Source organism: Lithobates pipiens, unplaced genomic scaffold (genome assembly GCF_037356315.1).
Source record: "Lithobates pipiens isolate NorthernLeopardFrog02 unplaced genomic scaffold, aLitPip1_a1.2 Scaffold_23, whole genome shotgun sequence".
Lineage (NCBI taxonomy): Eukaryota > Metazoa > Chordata > Amphibia > Anura > Ranidae > Lithobates > Lithobates pipiens.
Window position 1 is genome coordinate 44,297,211 of NW_027507785.1, and position 14,165 is coordinate 44,311,375.

Consider the following 14,165-nt stretch of genomic DNA (forward strand, 5'->3'; position numbering starts at 1 on the left):
GGGTCTGGATAGGACCAACCATAATGCGGGCAAGATGGTGGTTCCTGCATATTTGGAGGGCAGGGTCTGGGCAGGACCAACAGTAATATGGGCATGATGGTTGGTCCCTGCATATTTAGAGGTTTGGCCTGGGCAGGAGCAACCATAAAAGAGACATGATGGGTGGTTACTGCATTTTTAGAAGCTGGGTCCGGCCGGGACCAACCATAAAGTGGGCATGATGGGAGGGGGAGGTCCCTGCATATTTAGAGGAGAGGTCTGGTGGGATTTGGGCATGACCATGGAGAAAAATGTTGGTGGGTGAGAAGTGGAGCCTCCATGATAGGATAGAGTATGCAATCCTCAGGTGGGTCCTCCTTGTACACAGCTGTCATGAAATCTAAAGCAGATTGTACAACCAGATTGTCTGTCTGCGTATGTTTTCATCAAGCGTATATTTTGTGTCGTTGTTGCGGAGCTGATGTCACAATACTTGGCTCTGTTCTATAGTTGTCATTATATTACGTGTTGAGATTTTTAGATTAGCCACTAGAGGCAGCGTAGAGCTGACGATCTAACTGCAGATATATCAGCCACTCAGGGGGTGTATTGTTTTCGGACGGCTCATACTTGAACCGCGAGGAGCTGTAAAATGCAGCCATTGTGTAGCACTGCAAAAAAAATAATAATTGTGTAGCCCCCGTGTGCAAAGATAATTATAATATATGCTTCAATCATTCTAATAATACAATATATACATTGTAGCAAGGTATTTAAAAAGAAGACCTGTACTGTGGAAGCTGTGCCCAATTTAGTTCATTTTCCTCTTCTGTTTGAACTTGATGGACATGTGTGGTTACTGTGTAACTTGTAGGTAAAGCTCCGGTCTAACGCCGGCACTGGCCCTCCATGGATCCACTAGCCGGAGAGAGAGAGAGAGACTGCACACAGATAGATGATTACTCTCTAGATATAGCCGTAAGCGAGGCTGGAGTCGGGCGCACGTGTTGGCCTGCCATCCTGCCAACTCTGGAAAATGATATTCTGGTATCAATCTGTAAAATAATCTGCCAGCCAGACTTATGTGTGTGTTTCAATAGAGAGTGCTTATTAAGCACTTTATGTTGACGAGCGGACGGCACACATTGGCAAATATAGCCTCATAATTAGGAAGAAAACTAATTGTCAGTAATTTGTGGCGTCCACCAATAATCCATTGTTCTGAAAAGGCGCATTTACCGAGTCCTGATTCGGCAGATCTTTAACTCTGTAGAAGCCAGATGAGAGCTGGCAACAGGCTCTGCCGAAGAGCGAAGTGGCCAAGACCCTCCCGAAAAACGACATCACTGTAGTATCACGTTATGGAATCCACGGTAAGAGTTGTTTTAGGCCCATTTAACACTGAGATTCAGCTTGGAATGGAATCCAATCGGATGAATTTCCAACTGGCTTTCTATAAAACCAAAAGGTTCTGGTGCATAAGCCTCCCTGAACACAGTATTTTACCACAGACTCCAGTATTGGTGCGGAAGTTGGGTGAAGATGAGAACTTACTACCCAACTCCATGGCAGACTCCAGTATTGGTGGTGAAGATAGACGGAGGTGAACTTACCACTCAAGCATGGCAGACACCAGTATTGGTGGTCAGAATAAGTGGCGATAAGAACTCACCACCCAAGTCCATGGCAGACTCCAGTACTGGTGGTAAATATAGGTGAAGATTGTAACTTGCCACCCAAGCCTATCGAGACTCCAGTATTGGTTGTGAGGATAGGTGAAGATGGGAAATTACCACCCAATTACCACTCAAGCCCATGGCAGACACCAGTATTGGTGGTCAGAATAAGTGGAGATAAGAACTTACTATCCAAGTCCAGGGCAGACTCCAGTATTGGTGGTGAGGATAGGTGGAAATTAGATCTTACCACCCAAGTCCATGACAGACTCCAGTATTGGTGGTGAGGATAGGTGGAAATTAGATCTTACCACCCAAGTCCATGGCAGACTCCAGTATTGGTGGTGAGGATAGGAGAAGATGGGAACTTACAACTCAAGTCCATGGCAGACACTAGTATTGTTGGCAGGGATAGGTGGAGATGAGAACTCACCACCCGAATCCATGGTAGACTTCATTATTGGTGATGAGGATAGGTGACAATGAGAACTTGGCACTCAAGTCCATGGCAGACACCAGTATTGGTGGTGAGGATTGGTAGAAAATTAGAAATGAGAACTTGCTACCCAAGCCCATGGCAGGCTCCTGTATTGGTACTCAGAACACGCAGAGATAAGAACTCAGCACCCAAGTCCAGAATTGGTGGTGAGGATAGGCGAAGATGGGAACATATCACCCAAGTTTATGGGTCACCAGTATTGTTGGCAAGGATAGATGGAGATGAGAACTCACCACCCAAATCCATGGTAGACTCCAGTTTTGGTGGTGACGATAGGCGGAGATGAGAACTTACCACCCAACTCCATGGCAGACTCCATTATTGGTGGTGTAGATTGGTGGAGATGAGGACTCACCACCCAAGCACATGGCAGAGTCCAGTATTGGTGGTTAGAATAGGTGGGGATAGGAAATCACCACCCAAGTCCTCTTAAATTGTAAGCTCTAACGAGCAGGGCCCACCAAGTTAGCACACAAGCCCATCACAGACTCCAGCATTGGTGGTGAGGATAGGTGGAGGTGAGATTTTAGCACCCAAGTCCATGGCAAACACCAGTATTGGTGGGGAGGATAGGTGGAAATGAGAACTTACCATTGAAGCCCATGGCAGACTCTAGTATTAGTACTCAGAATAGGTAGAGATAAGAAATCACCATCCAAGTCAATGGTAAACTTGAGAATTGTTTGTGGGGATAAGTGGAGATGAGAACTTACCACCCAAGCCCATAGCAGGCTCCAGCATTGGTATTCAGAATAGGTAGTAGACATAAGAGCTCACCACCCAAGTCCATGGCAGACTCCAGATTTGTTGGCAGGGATAGGTGGACATGAGAACTTAGCACCCCAATCCAGGGCAGAAGAGAGCGATTCAGCCTGTCAATTCCCATCTATCACTGGGACATCAGGTTTGGGGCAAGTGACCATTTTATAGCCTGAGCTGTAATTCTAATGGGGGTCAATAGTCATGAGATATCAGATAAAAACTGCTGTAAATGAACAAAAGTGCTGCACATTATACAGCATATTGTAAAATGCAGCATTTAAAAACATGATCTGCCCACAGAGTGGAGCGGAGAATCTGCCGTACCGACATCAGACCGGGGCGTGAAGCTTCAAGGAGCGCCGGTCACCGGACAATTGTCACGAGCTCACATTGCGGATATCTGAATATAAATGTCTACAAGAAAGTCCCACCTACAGCAAATGTCACCTCTGATCTCTGAATGCCCCCCGGTCAGACGCAGGCAGTTACATGCACACGTTATGCGTCACATTGGTTCCTCCAGATCCAGCTCACCACAATCTTCCAGCAAGAGGTCCAAACCTCAGATCGCTGCGCACCTCCCGATTCTAGTTATGTCGAGGAGCCAACGCTGGGCAAGAGACAATCTGATCCAAGTGACCTCATTCAGTTTCATTAGGGACGTCAGGAAGAGAGCAGAGAGGGAGAGGAGAAGAGAGGGGAGGAAAAGAAAAAGAAGAGGAAAGGGAGAGAGATGCAAGAGGAAAGGAAAAAAAAAAAAAAAAAGAAGAAAGACAGGAGAGGTAAAGGAAAGGAGAGAGAAGAAAAAGGAGGATCGGGGGAGAAGAGGATCGGGGGAGAAGAGGATCGGGGGAGAAGAGGATCGGGGGAGAAGAAGAAGAGAACAGAGATGTGGAAGAAGACAGAGGACAAAGGAAAAGGAAGAGACAAGGAAGAGGGAAAGGAGAAGATGAGATGAGTAGAAAGATGAGGAAAGATAGATGGGAGAGAAGAACAGATGAGAGAGGGAGAGGAGAGGTAAGGCAGAGGAGGGGCAGAGATGAGTAGATGAGAGTAAAGGAAAGGAAGAGGAAAGTAATGAAAGAAAAGAACATGAAATAAATAAGAATAGATTTTGAGGAGGAGAGGTAGAGATAAGTAAAGGAGGGAAGTGGGAGAGGAGAGGGGAAGGAACGTTGGTGAGAGAAGAAGAGAGATGGAAAAGGACAGGAAGAGAAGAAGAGAGAGATGGGAGAGGAAGACAGAAAAGAGAAATGGGAGAGGAGAGGAAGAGGATAAAAGAGGGGTGGGATAGGAGAGAAAGAAGAGAGGGATGGAAGAGGATAGGAACAGAAGAAGAAGCGAGAGATGATGGTAGAGGAGAGAAAGAGAAGAAGAAAGAGATGGGAGAGGACAGGAAGAGAAGAAGAGGGCAATGGGAGAGACGAAGAAGTGAAGAAGAGACTATGGGGGAGGAGAGAAAGAGGAGAAGAGAGAATGGGAAAGGAGAGAAAGAGGAGAAGAGAGAAAACTGGAAGAGAGAGGAGGAGAAGGGGGGGAGGTGAAGAAGAGGAGAAGGGGGGGGGGGGGAGGTGAAGAAGAGGAGAAGAGAGATGGAAGAGGAGAGGAAGAGAAGAAGATAGATGGAAGAGAAGAAAAAGAGAGAGATGGGAGAGGAGAGGAAGGGGAGAAAAGACATGGGAGAAGAAAGGAAGAGAGAATAGGGAAGGAGAGAAAGAGGAGAAGAGAAATGGGAAAGATGAAGAGGAGAAGAGAGAGATTGAAGAGGAGAGGAGGTGGAGAAGAGAGGAGGAGGAGAAAAGAGTAGGGAGAGGAGAAGAAGAGAGTGATGGGAGGGGAGAAAAAGATGAAAGAGAAGAGGTAGAAAAGAAGAAGAGAGGGATGGAAAAAGAAGAGAGATGGGAGAGGAGAGGAAGAGAAGAAGAGGGAGATGGGAGAGGCGAGGAAGAAAAGGACAGAATATGGGGGAGGAGAGAAAGAGGAGAAGAGAGAATGGGAGAGGAGAGAAAGAGGAGAAGAAAGATGGGAGAGGAGAGAAAGGGGAGAAAAGACATGGGAGAAGAAAGGAAGAGAGAATAGGGAGGAGAGAAAGAGGAGAAGAGGAGGAGGAGGAGAAAAGAGTAGGGAGAGGAGAGGAAGAGAAGAAGAGAGTGATGGGAGAGGAGAGAAAGATGAAAGAAGAGGTAGAGAAGAGAGGGATGGAAGAGGAAGAGAAGAAGAGAGATCGGGTAGGAGAGAAGAGAGGAAGATGAGAAGAGAGGGATGGGAGAGGTGAGAAAGAAGAGAGATGTAAGAGGCAAGAAAGAGGGGAAGAAAGATGGGAGAAGAGAGAGAAAGAGGAGGAGAAGAGAGATGGGAGAGGTGAGAAAGAAGAGAAAGCAGGGAAGAGAGATGGGAGAGGTGAGAAGAGGAGAGGAAAGGAAGAAAAGAATAGGAAATAAAGAAAAAAGAAGTAGGAGAAGAAAGGAAGGGGGATAGATGAGATGTGAGGAGAGGAAAGGGGTTTTATCTTCACATATTTAATGTGATTGTAGCCGTATTAGTGCAATTGTGACAGAGAAAATTGAGTACTGTCCGTGATACTTTTTTTATTTGCACTAACATACAATTTTTCAGGACAAGCTTTCGGGGTATGTCCCCTTCTTCAAGGTCCAAGCAGTCTTCACATATTGAAAGAGTTCTTTACTGTAAGAGCTGTATAAACATGCATTAGGTTTCCACGTGAAGTAGTTCTAGCCGGCACTGTATATATTGTTACTACAAAAAGCTGTATATATTTATAAAGACACATAATACAAAGAAATATATAAAAGAAATAACACTGTACACTGGTCTTTGGGGAAGGATTTCGTTCCCCGGACCATGCTCTACAAGGATTGTTTGCCTTCCTCTAGATCAAAGGTGGATTTAAGGCCCTAAGAAGGCAAGACGTGTCTTTCTTGAAATTGATGGGTAAGCGTCTTTTGTCTTCTATAAGTAAGCAGGAGACGGGGGCAAAAAGGAAGCAGGGGATAGGAAGAGAACGAGTAGGAGAAGAGGATCAGTCAGAAAGTGAAGGGGGGGGGGGGGTGAACGGGGGAAATATAGAAGACGACAGAGGAGAGATGGGGAGACTTCGGTTGGCCGTTGGGAGAGGAGAAGGAAGTTGGAGGACTCGGCACGTTCAGCCCCAGGATAATGGCCGACCCGTTCAGATAGATGCAGACTCGGCACACGTTGGACCTCAGTTGGCTGTATTGTGAGAAATGCTGACAGGAGACATCTCTGTACCAAATGATATATATAGCCTGTGCCAGATTTACTCCGATGAGATTCTGTGGGGGCGGGGGGGGGGGGGGTGCGGCGGTGGATCTTGCGGTGTGCAGACAGAACGGCCCAATATGAGGCGGGGGAGGGCGGGCGGGGTGACAGTCGAGGTGCACTTACCCTGATGTTATCCTGCCAACGGTGAGCTCTCTGGAACTCCTCCGCAGCGCGTGCCAGCCTCTGCAAGACAAGAGCCAAACAACATCATTAATAGCAACGCAATACGCCAAACAAGCCGCAACACGCCAAGCCGGCTAAAAACTCTTTTTTTGGCTGCAAATGTCCTGATTTTTATTTATTTATTCTTTGCAGCCCTTAGCCAGTCAGAGAATTGGAAATGCAAGAGGCCCCCAAACTACTCATCAAGCCTAATAGACCCTTCTAATACTTTACAGATGAGCGGCTCAGAAAATATTTAGTTGTTCTATTTATGAACAAATCAAAGGTTTCAATTTTGCAAACTGCAACAATGTGATAACAGCAATTGCTGCATATTTAGAACTCCAGATTGCAGATATTGCCGCCACGGGCTCTCCGCCTCCATAGAAGGAACTCTCCTCCTGTGGACTCATCCTGCAATAACAGACAATGTCTGATCGGGTCAGGAGTTCTCCAATCTATCCTCAGGCTTCACAAACGTTCTGCGGATCTCCTCGCTGGAGCACAGGAAAATCCAGCTGTTTACGTCAATCAAAGATTAGCACAACTGTGACGAGATATCCATCAGACATGTGGTACTGAGGAGTTCCCACACCCGGAGAGCCTGCAAACGCCCAACAAAAGCAGTTATGTCAAACTAACTGCTTCACTTAAGGTGTATGCCAGGGCATTAAATACGCAACTGCAATGCATGCACATTTCCTCGTGTCCGATTCCTTTAATGACCCCACAAGTGCTGAACAATACCCAATAAACTGCCAGAAATTCTCTCAAGTCCTGTTAAGGGCTGACCACATTTTTGCGGACTGAAATTGTAAGAAATGGTGTCAGCCCTACCCAGCTGTCTTTTGCTAAGCTTCATAATTCCTTCCTCTCTCCTTATCCAACCATACCATACAGCAGGGTTTCTCAAACAGAGTTTCATGGAAGCCCAGGGTTCCTCCAGAGGTTAAGAGGGGTTCCCTGAGGAATGAACAATTTCTGCCTCTAAGAAAAGTTTCCACTGACACTATTGACCCCTCACCTCAATGAGCCTTCCCTCCTCAACTCCACCAATGAGCCTTCCCTCGCCGCCTCCACCAATGAGCCTTCCCTCGCCGCCTCCACCAATGAGCCTTCCCTCGCCACCTCCACCAATGAGCCTTCCCTCCCCACCTCCACCAATGAGCCTTCCCTCCCCACCTCCACCAATGAGCCTTCCCGCCCCGCCTCCACCAATGAGCCTTCCCGCCCCGCCTCCACCAATGAGCCTCCCCGCCCCGCCTCCACCAATGAGCCTCCCCGCCCCGCCTCCACCAATGAGCCTCCCCGCCCCGCCTCCACCAATGAGCCTTCCCTCGCCACCTCCACCAATGAGCCTTCCCTCGCCACCTCCATCAATGAGCCTCCCCCCCCCCCCACTTCCATTAATGAGCCTCCCCCCACCTCCATCAATGAGCCTCCCCCCCACCTCCATCAATGAGCCTCCCCCCACCTCCATCAATGAGCCTCCCCCCCCACCTCCATCAATGAGCCTCCCCCCCCCACCTCCATCAATGAGCCTCCCCCCCCCCCACCTCCATCAATGAGCCCCCCCCACCTCCATCAATGAGCCCCCCCCCCATCTCCACCAATGAGCCTCCCCAAGTCCAATGAGCCTCCCTACATCCATCAATGAGCCTCCCCCCCACCTCCATCAATGAGCCTCCCCCCACCTCCATCAATGAGCCTCCCCCCACCTCCATCAATGAGCCTCCCCCCCACCTCCATCAATGAGCCTCCCCCCCCACCTCCATCAATGAGCCTCCCCCCCCACCTCCATCAATGAGCCTCCCCCCCCCCACCTCCATCAATGAGCCTCCCCCCCCCCCCACCTCCATCAATGAGCCTCCCCCCCCCCCACCTCCATCAATGAGCCCCCCCCCCCCATCTCCACCAATGAGCCTCCCCAAGTCCAATGAGCCTCCCTACATCCATCAATGAGCCTCCCCCCTCCATCATTGAGCCTTCCCTCCCCACCTTCAACAGTGAGCCTTCCCTCCCCACCTCCATCAATGAGCCTTCCCTCCCCACCTCCATCAATGAGCCTCCCCCCCCACCTCCATCAATGAGCCTCTCCCCCCCCACCTCCATCAATAAGCCTCCCCTCCCCCACTTCCATCAATGAGATTTTCCTCCCCGCCTCCATCAATGAGCCTTCCCTCCTCACCTCCATCATTGAGCCTCCCCCCCCCCCCACCTCCATCATTGAGCCTTGGTCACCCATGATTCTAAGGGTTCTCCGGGTCATTCCTTAGACCACTTTTGGTCAGTCCTGATCACTACAGACCGGGAACATCCTACAAGAGCTGCAGTTTTGGAGGTGCTCTAGCCCAGTCATGTAGACATTACAATTTGGCCCTTGTCAAAGTCCCTTAAATCCTTAAACTTTCTCATTTCTTTTTTGCTTTCAGCACATCCTCGTCAGGGACAACATGTTCACTTGCTCTCATAAATCCCACCCACTTTCAGATGCCATCGTCACAAGATATTTATTTGTCAATGATCATAGTGTTATGTGAGGTGTAGGGCTAATCAGCGTATATATAAAAATGTTTATACAATTATGTCTGAGGTTTGCGGTGTTTGCTCACAGACCAGTTTGTATTCTGGACACAAGGGGGCAGCAGAACACGGAGAAAAGTGGCCCACCAAAGGTTTCCCTGTGACCCCGAGTAGGGTGGGACATCGATCTCACATGTCATATTGTATACTTCACATTTATATCACATTACAGACACAGGTTACACATTCAACAATTTGCTAAGAAGCTGCCTGCCTCCGCCATCATCACATTCTGCTAGGTAAAACCATCCTCATGTTAAGAGAACAATGACACCTGTCTGTCCTCTCCGGTGTCTGTACTACCCTCCGAACCTGCCCTGTCTTTCTATCCATCTACGCTCCTACTTTCCTTTCTCGCCTCCTAGTCATTTCTGTTTATTTTCTGTCTCGCTTCCCGCTTAGATATCTCATCTCTAGTGGTTGGCACACTTCTCATGCAGTGCTATGGTCCAGGTTGTCTCATCTCTAGTGGTTGGCACACTTCTCATGCAGTGCTATGGTCCAGGTTTGTCTCATCTCTAGTGGTTGGCACACTTCTCATGCAGTGCTATGGTCCAGGTTGTCTCATCTCTAGTGGTTGGCACACTTCTCATGCAGTGCTATGGTCCAGGTTGTCTCATCTCTAGTGGTTGGCACACTTCTCATGCAGTGCTATGGTCCAGGTGGTCTCATGTCTAGTGGTTTACACTCTTGTCATGCAGTGCTGTGGTCTGTTTTGTGTCATGTCTAGTAGTTGGCATTCTTCTCATGCAGTGCTATGGTCCATGTTGTCTCATGTCTAGTAGTTGGCACTCTTCTCATGCAGTGCTATGGTCCAGGTTGTCTCATGTCTAGTGGTTGGCACTCTTCTCTTGCAGTGCTATGGTCCAGGTGGTCTTTTTAGCTTATGAGCCTCTAAGGTGGATGAGACTGGTTGGAATGTTTCCAGTAAAGTTACTATGTAGTATCCAACAGAAGAAATATGTATAATAAAAGGTTGAATATAATTTTTTATTGTTACAGATTTTTTTTTTTTAAGGTTGAATATAATTTTTATTGTTACAGATCAGAAATATGTATAATGTCTACTGGATATAACCTGCCTGTCAGTCTAAATATTTCTTTAGCATATTTGTGACATGCAGCACACACATTACATTAGAGTTCAGGGGCTGTGGCCCTGCCCCCCCCCCCCCCCCATACATAGGAGCACTCAGTGTATGCGGCACATGTGATAATTGTGCAGTAAATGCTTTGCTGTACCTGAAAGGCAGATATTCTGTGGGCGTAATAAGTCATGAAACACAATGGGAGCTGCCACTGAGTGATGGCAGCAGGGGACGTAACCCGTGCACTGCCAGAGACGTGTGTGTGCAGAGTCAGAACCGATAACACAACAACTGCAACCCTCCACTGTGCACACACTGCAACTACAACCCTCCACTGTGCACACACTGCAACTACAACCCTCCACTGTGCACCACACTGCAACTACAACCCTCCACTGTGCACACACTGCAACTACAACCCTCCACTGTGCACACACTGCAACTACAACCCTCCACTGTGCACACTGCAACTACAACCCTCCACTGTGCACACTGCAACTACAACCCTCCACTGTGCACACACCGCAACTACAACCCTCCACTGTGCACACACTGCAACTACAACCCTCCACTGTGCACACACACTGTGCACACTGCAACTGCAAACTTCCACCACACACAATGCAACTGCCAATAATTACCAAGTACTCGGCCAACTATTAACATCACTCAGCATTATGCGCCATACAAACTGCACTGCCAGAATACATCCTGCAAATGCCACAGATAATATCCTTGAGAACAGCCCTTTAGACATGGGCCCAGCTCACCATAATCCGAGTTGGGTCCTCCTGATCAGTGGGATCCAAAGATGGGCCCCTGAGCGGTGTGATCCCAATACAGGCACCTGAGTATCGGGATTCAGAGATAAGCCCCTGAGCACCAAGATTCTTAGTTAGACCCTTTATCTTTGAGATCCAGATATGGGTCCCTGAGCAGTGTGATCCAGAGATTGTCTAAGGATTGGCCTTGAGCACTTTGATAAAGAAGTTGGGCCCCTAAACACTGGATGCAGAGAAAGCCCACTCAGCATTGGAAAACTGGGAGACGGGGTCCCTCAGACCAGCGATCCGGAGACGGGGTCCCTCAGACCAGCGATCCGGAGACGGGGTCCCTCAGACCAGCGATCCGGAGACGGGTCCCTCAGACCAGCGATCCGGAGACGGGGTCCCTCAGACCAGCGATCCGGAGACGGGGTCCCTCAGACCAGCGATCCGGAGACGGGGTCCCTCAGACCAGCGATCCGGAGACGGGGTCCCTCAGACCAGTGATCCGGAGACGGGCCCCTTAGCACCATGCAACCTAGCCAGACATTTTAAAGCGCCCCCGGGCCTCTGCAATATCCCATTAAACATACATTTTATTCCAAACTGAAATCTGAGCCCCTCGGAGACACACCCAGACGCCTCTGCGGCACGAACCCTCGGCTGTGGTATTATAGCATTTAGAAAAGATCAGTGAGCGGTTAGGAGACTTAACACAGCGAGCTATCGGCGCACGCCGCTCTGCAGACGGTACATGGAACATCGCAGATAATATTCTTAATCCAAATATATAAATAAAAAAGCAAATCATACAACAGCCCCGGGGAAAAACTATCAAGTGAGTCGCAATTCTCCAGCTACACACAGCCTGACCTTTTCCAGCCCAATCTGCCGCGTTCCGCCGGCCTGCCTGATGGAAAAAATTAATACAATAGATTTTATTTAAAGGGAAAAAAAAAAGGTCAGGGTGTGTAAGGGAGAAAAAAAAATTGAATTTCAGGATGTAGAAAGCAGACCTTTTCCATGGAGCAATTGCACCCCCCCCCCTGCCCCTGTTCTCCTAGCAACCCTGCCCCCACACCTCTCCCCCATCCCCAACCCCTGACGGGCGCAATCTTCCCGCCGTCCTTTATCTACCTTGAAATAAAAGAATCTGTTCGATGCAAAACGGTCTATTATGTGCTATAATGTATGGCGACGCCGGAGGCCGGAGCCTTAAAGGGGAAGCGGAAGAATTAGTCCGACAAAATGTTTAATTATATTCCTAAAATGATTAAAAAGTAGATGCAAAACTAATCTAGTGATTCCATTTCAAAAGTTTTTTCCATTCGTATAAAATCTGAAATTTATTAAACTAATCCCTGGGGGGGGGGGGGGGGGGCTTCTTCAGACACTTTCTGTTTTAGGGTGACAACACTCTGTCCCCGTCTCCCAATTGTGCTCCAGTGTTGTCACCCTGTCACATGAGCTCCTGATGGAGATTACAAGTATCTGTTAGAACACGCAATGGCGTGTCACCCCTCTCTTGCAGCAAATCCCTCTGACCATCTTTCCTCCTTATCTGTCCCTCTCTTTGGTTTGATGTAGGTCCCTTTATTAAAAACCTGAACTTTCTAGCTCTCAAAAGTTTAAGAGAAAAAAAAGCAGAACTAAAAGAAAAAAAAAAAAGAGCGACAAAGATGAGCTAATCACTGTGCTGCTTTTGCTTTAAAATGTCCGGCCACAGGGTGGGGGTGGGTTCAGGAAGACCTGGGCTTAGAGGAAGTGGGCTGAATGATGCTGAACATCACACTCAGGACATCTATTGGTGGAAAAGAAGTACTACAGGTTAGAGCTCTAAATTAAAAAAAATGGAAATTGCAACAAAAGCTTTTTTTTATTTTGTTTTGTAATAGTCTCTTTATTTTTATCTCGTTATTTGGTGGGTTGGGTTCTGCTTTCATTTGGGGTTGAGTGTGGAAGTAAATAGAACCTCTGTTGGGTTTCACTTGCTGTCTGTGTCTCCAAGACAAGCCCCCCCCCCCCATAGAAGGGGTGGTACCAAGACGGGTTGCTGGGCAGTGACATACCAAGACTGGCCCCTGATCAGCGGGATCCAAAGATGAGCCCCCGAGCAGTTGGATCCCAAGACAGGCCCCTGAGGACTGGGGTTCAGAGATGAAATCCTGAGCACCAAGATTATTAGACAGACCATTTAGTACTGGGATCCTGAGCAGTGTTATTCAGAGATGGGCTTAAGGATTGGCTCTCGAGCACTCAGTGTTGGAATACAAAGATGGGCCCCTCAGACCGGTGATCTAATGACTGGGTCCTTAGTTCAGTGTTCCAGAGATGGGCCCCTGAGCCGTGGGATCCTAAGTCAGGCTGCTGGACAGTGGGATCCAAGGACTGGCCCCTGAGCAATGTGATCCAGGGTTGCTGGGATTAAGGATTGGTCCTCGAGCACTTTGGTCAAGGGGTTGGACCCTAAGCACAGGGGGGGGGGGGCAAACATAATACACGCAACATTGGAATACAAAGATGGGTCCCTCGGACCAGTGTTCCAGAGATGGGCCTCTGGGCAGAGAGATCCCAGGTCAAGTTGTTGGGCATTGGAATCCCAAGACAGGCCCCTGAGCAGTGGGATTTCAAGATGGGCCCCTAAGTACCAGGACAGGTCAAGTTGTTAGGCAGTGGGATTCCAAGACTGGCCCCTGAGCAGTAGGATCTCAAGATGGGCCCCTGAGCACCAGGATAGGTCAAGTTGTTGGGCAGTGGGATCCCAAGACTGGTCCCTGAGCAGTGGTATCCCAAGACGGGCCCCTAAGCACCATGATTCTGAAATGAGCCCCTGAGAACTAGGATTCTGAGACAGACCCCCTTTAGCACGGGGATCCATGTATGTATCCTTGAGTAGTGTGATCCAGGGATGATGGGCTTAAGGACATGCCCTTGAGCACTTTGGTCCAGGGGTTGCACCCTAAGCACTGGGATCCAGAGATAGTCCACTCAACATTTTAATACATAGATGGGCCTCTCAGAACAGTGCTGCAGAAATTGGCCTCTTGAAATTGAGCAGTAAGATCCCAAGACGGCCCCTGAACACCAGGATTTTGAAATGGGCCCCTGAACACCAGAATTTTAAAATGGGCCCCTGAACACCAGGATTTTAAAATGGGCCCCTGAACACCAGATTATGAGATCGCCTAGAGGCGATTCAGTTCGCATTGTGCGCTATATAAGTATTTCATTCATTCATTCATTCATGAGATGGGCCCCTGAACACCAGGATTATGAGATGGGCCCCTGAACACCAGGATTATGAGACGGGCCCCTGAACACCAGGATTATGAGACGGGCCCCTGAACAC

General features: G+C 48.6%; 1 protein-coding gene across 1 annotated transcript in view; it reads right to left on the minus strand.

Moving 5' to 3' along the window:
- CACNA2D2 (calcium voltage-gated channel auxiliary subunit alpha2delta 2) overlaps positions 1-14,165 on the minus strand; it is a 278,037-nt gene that overhangs the window by 94,285 nt on the left and 169,587 nt on the right. The window contains 1 exon segment of the mRNA XM_077451058.1: positions 6,343-6,402. Within this exon segment, the coding sequence (XP_077307184.1) occupies positions 6,343-6,402 (60 nt within the window).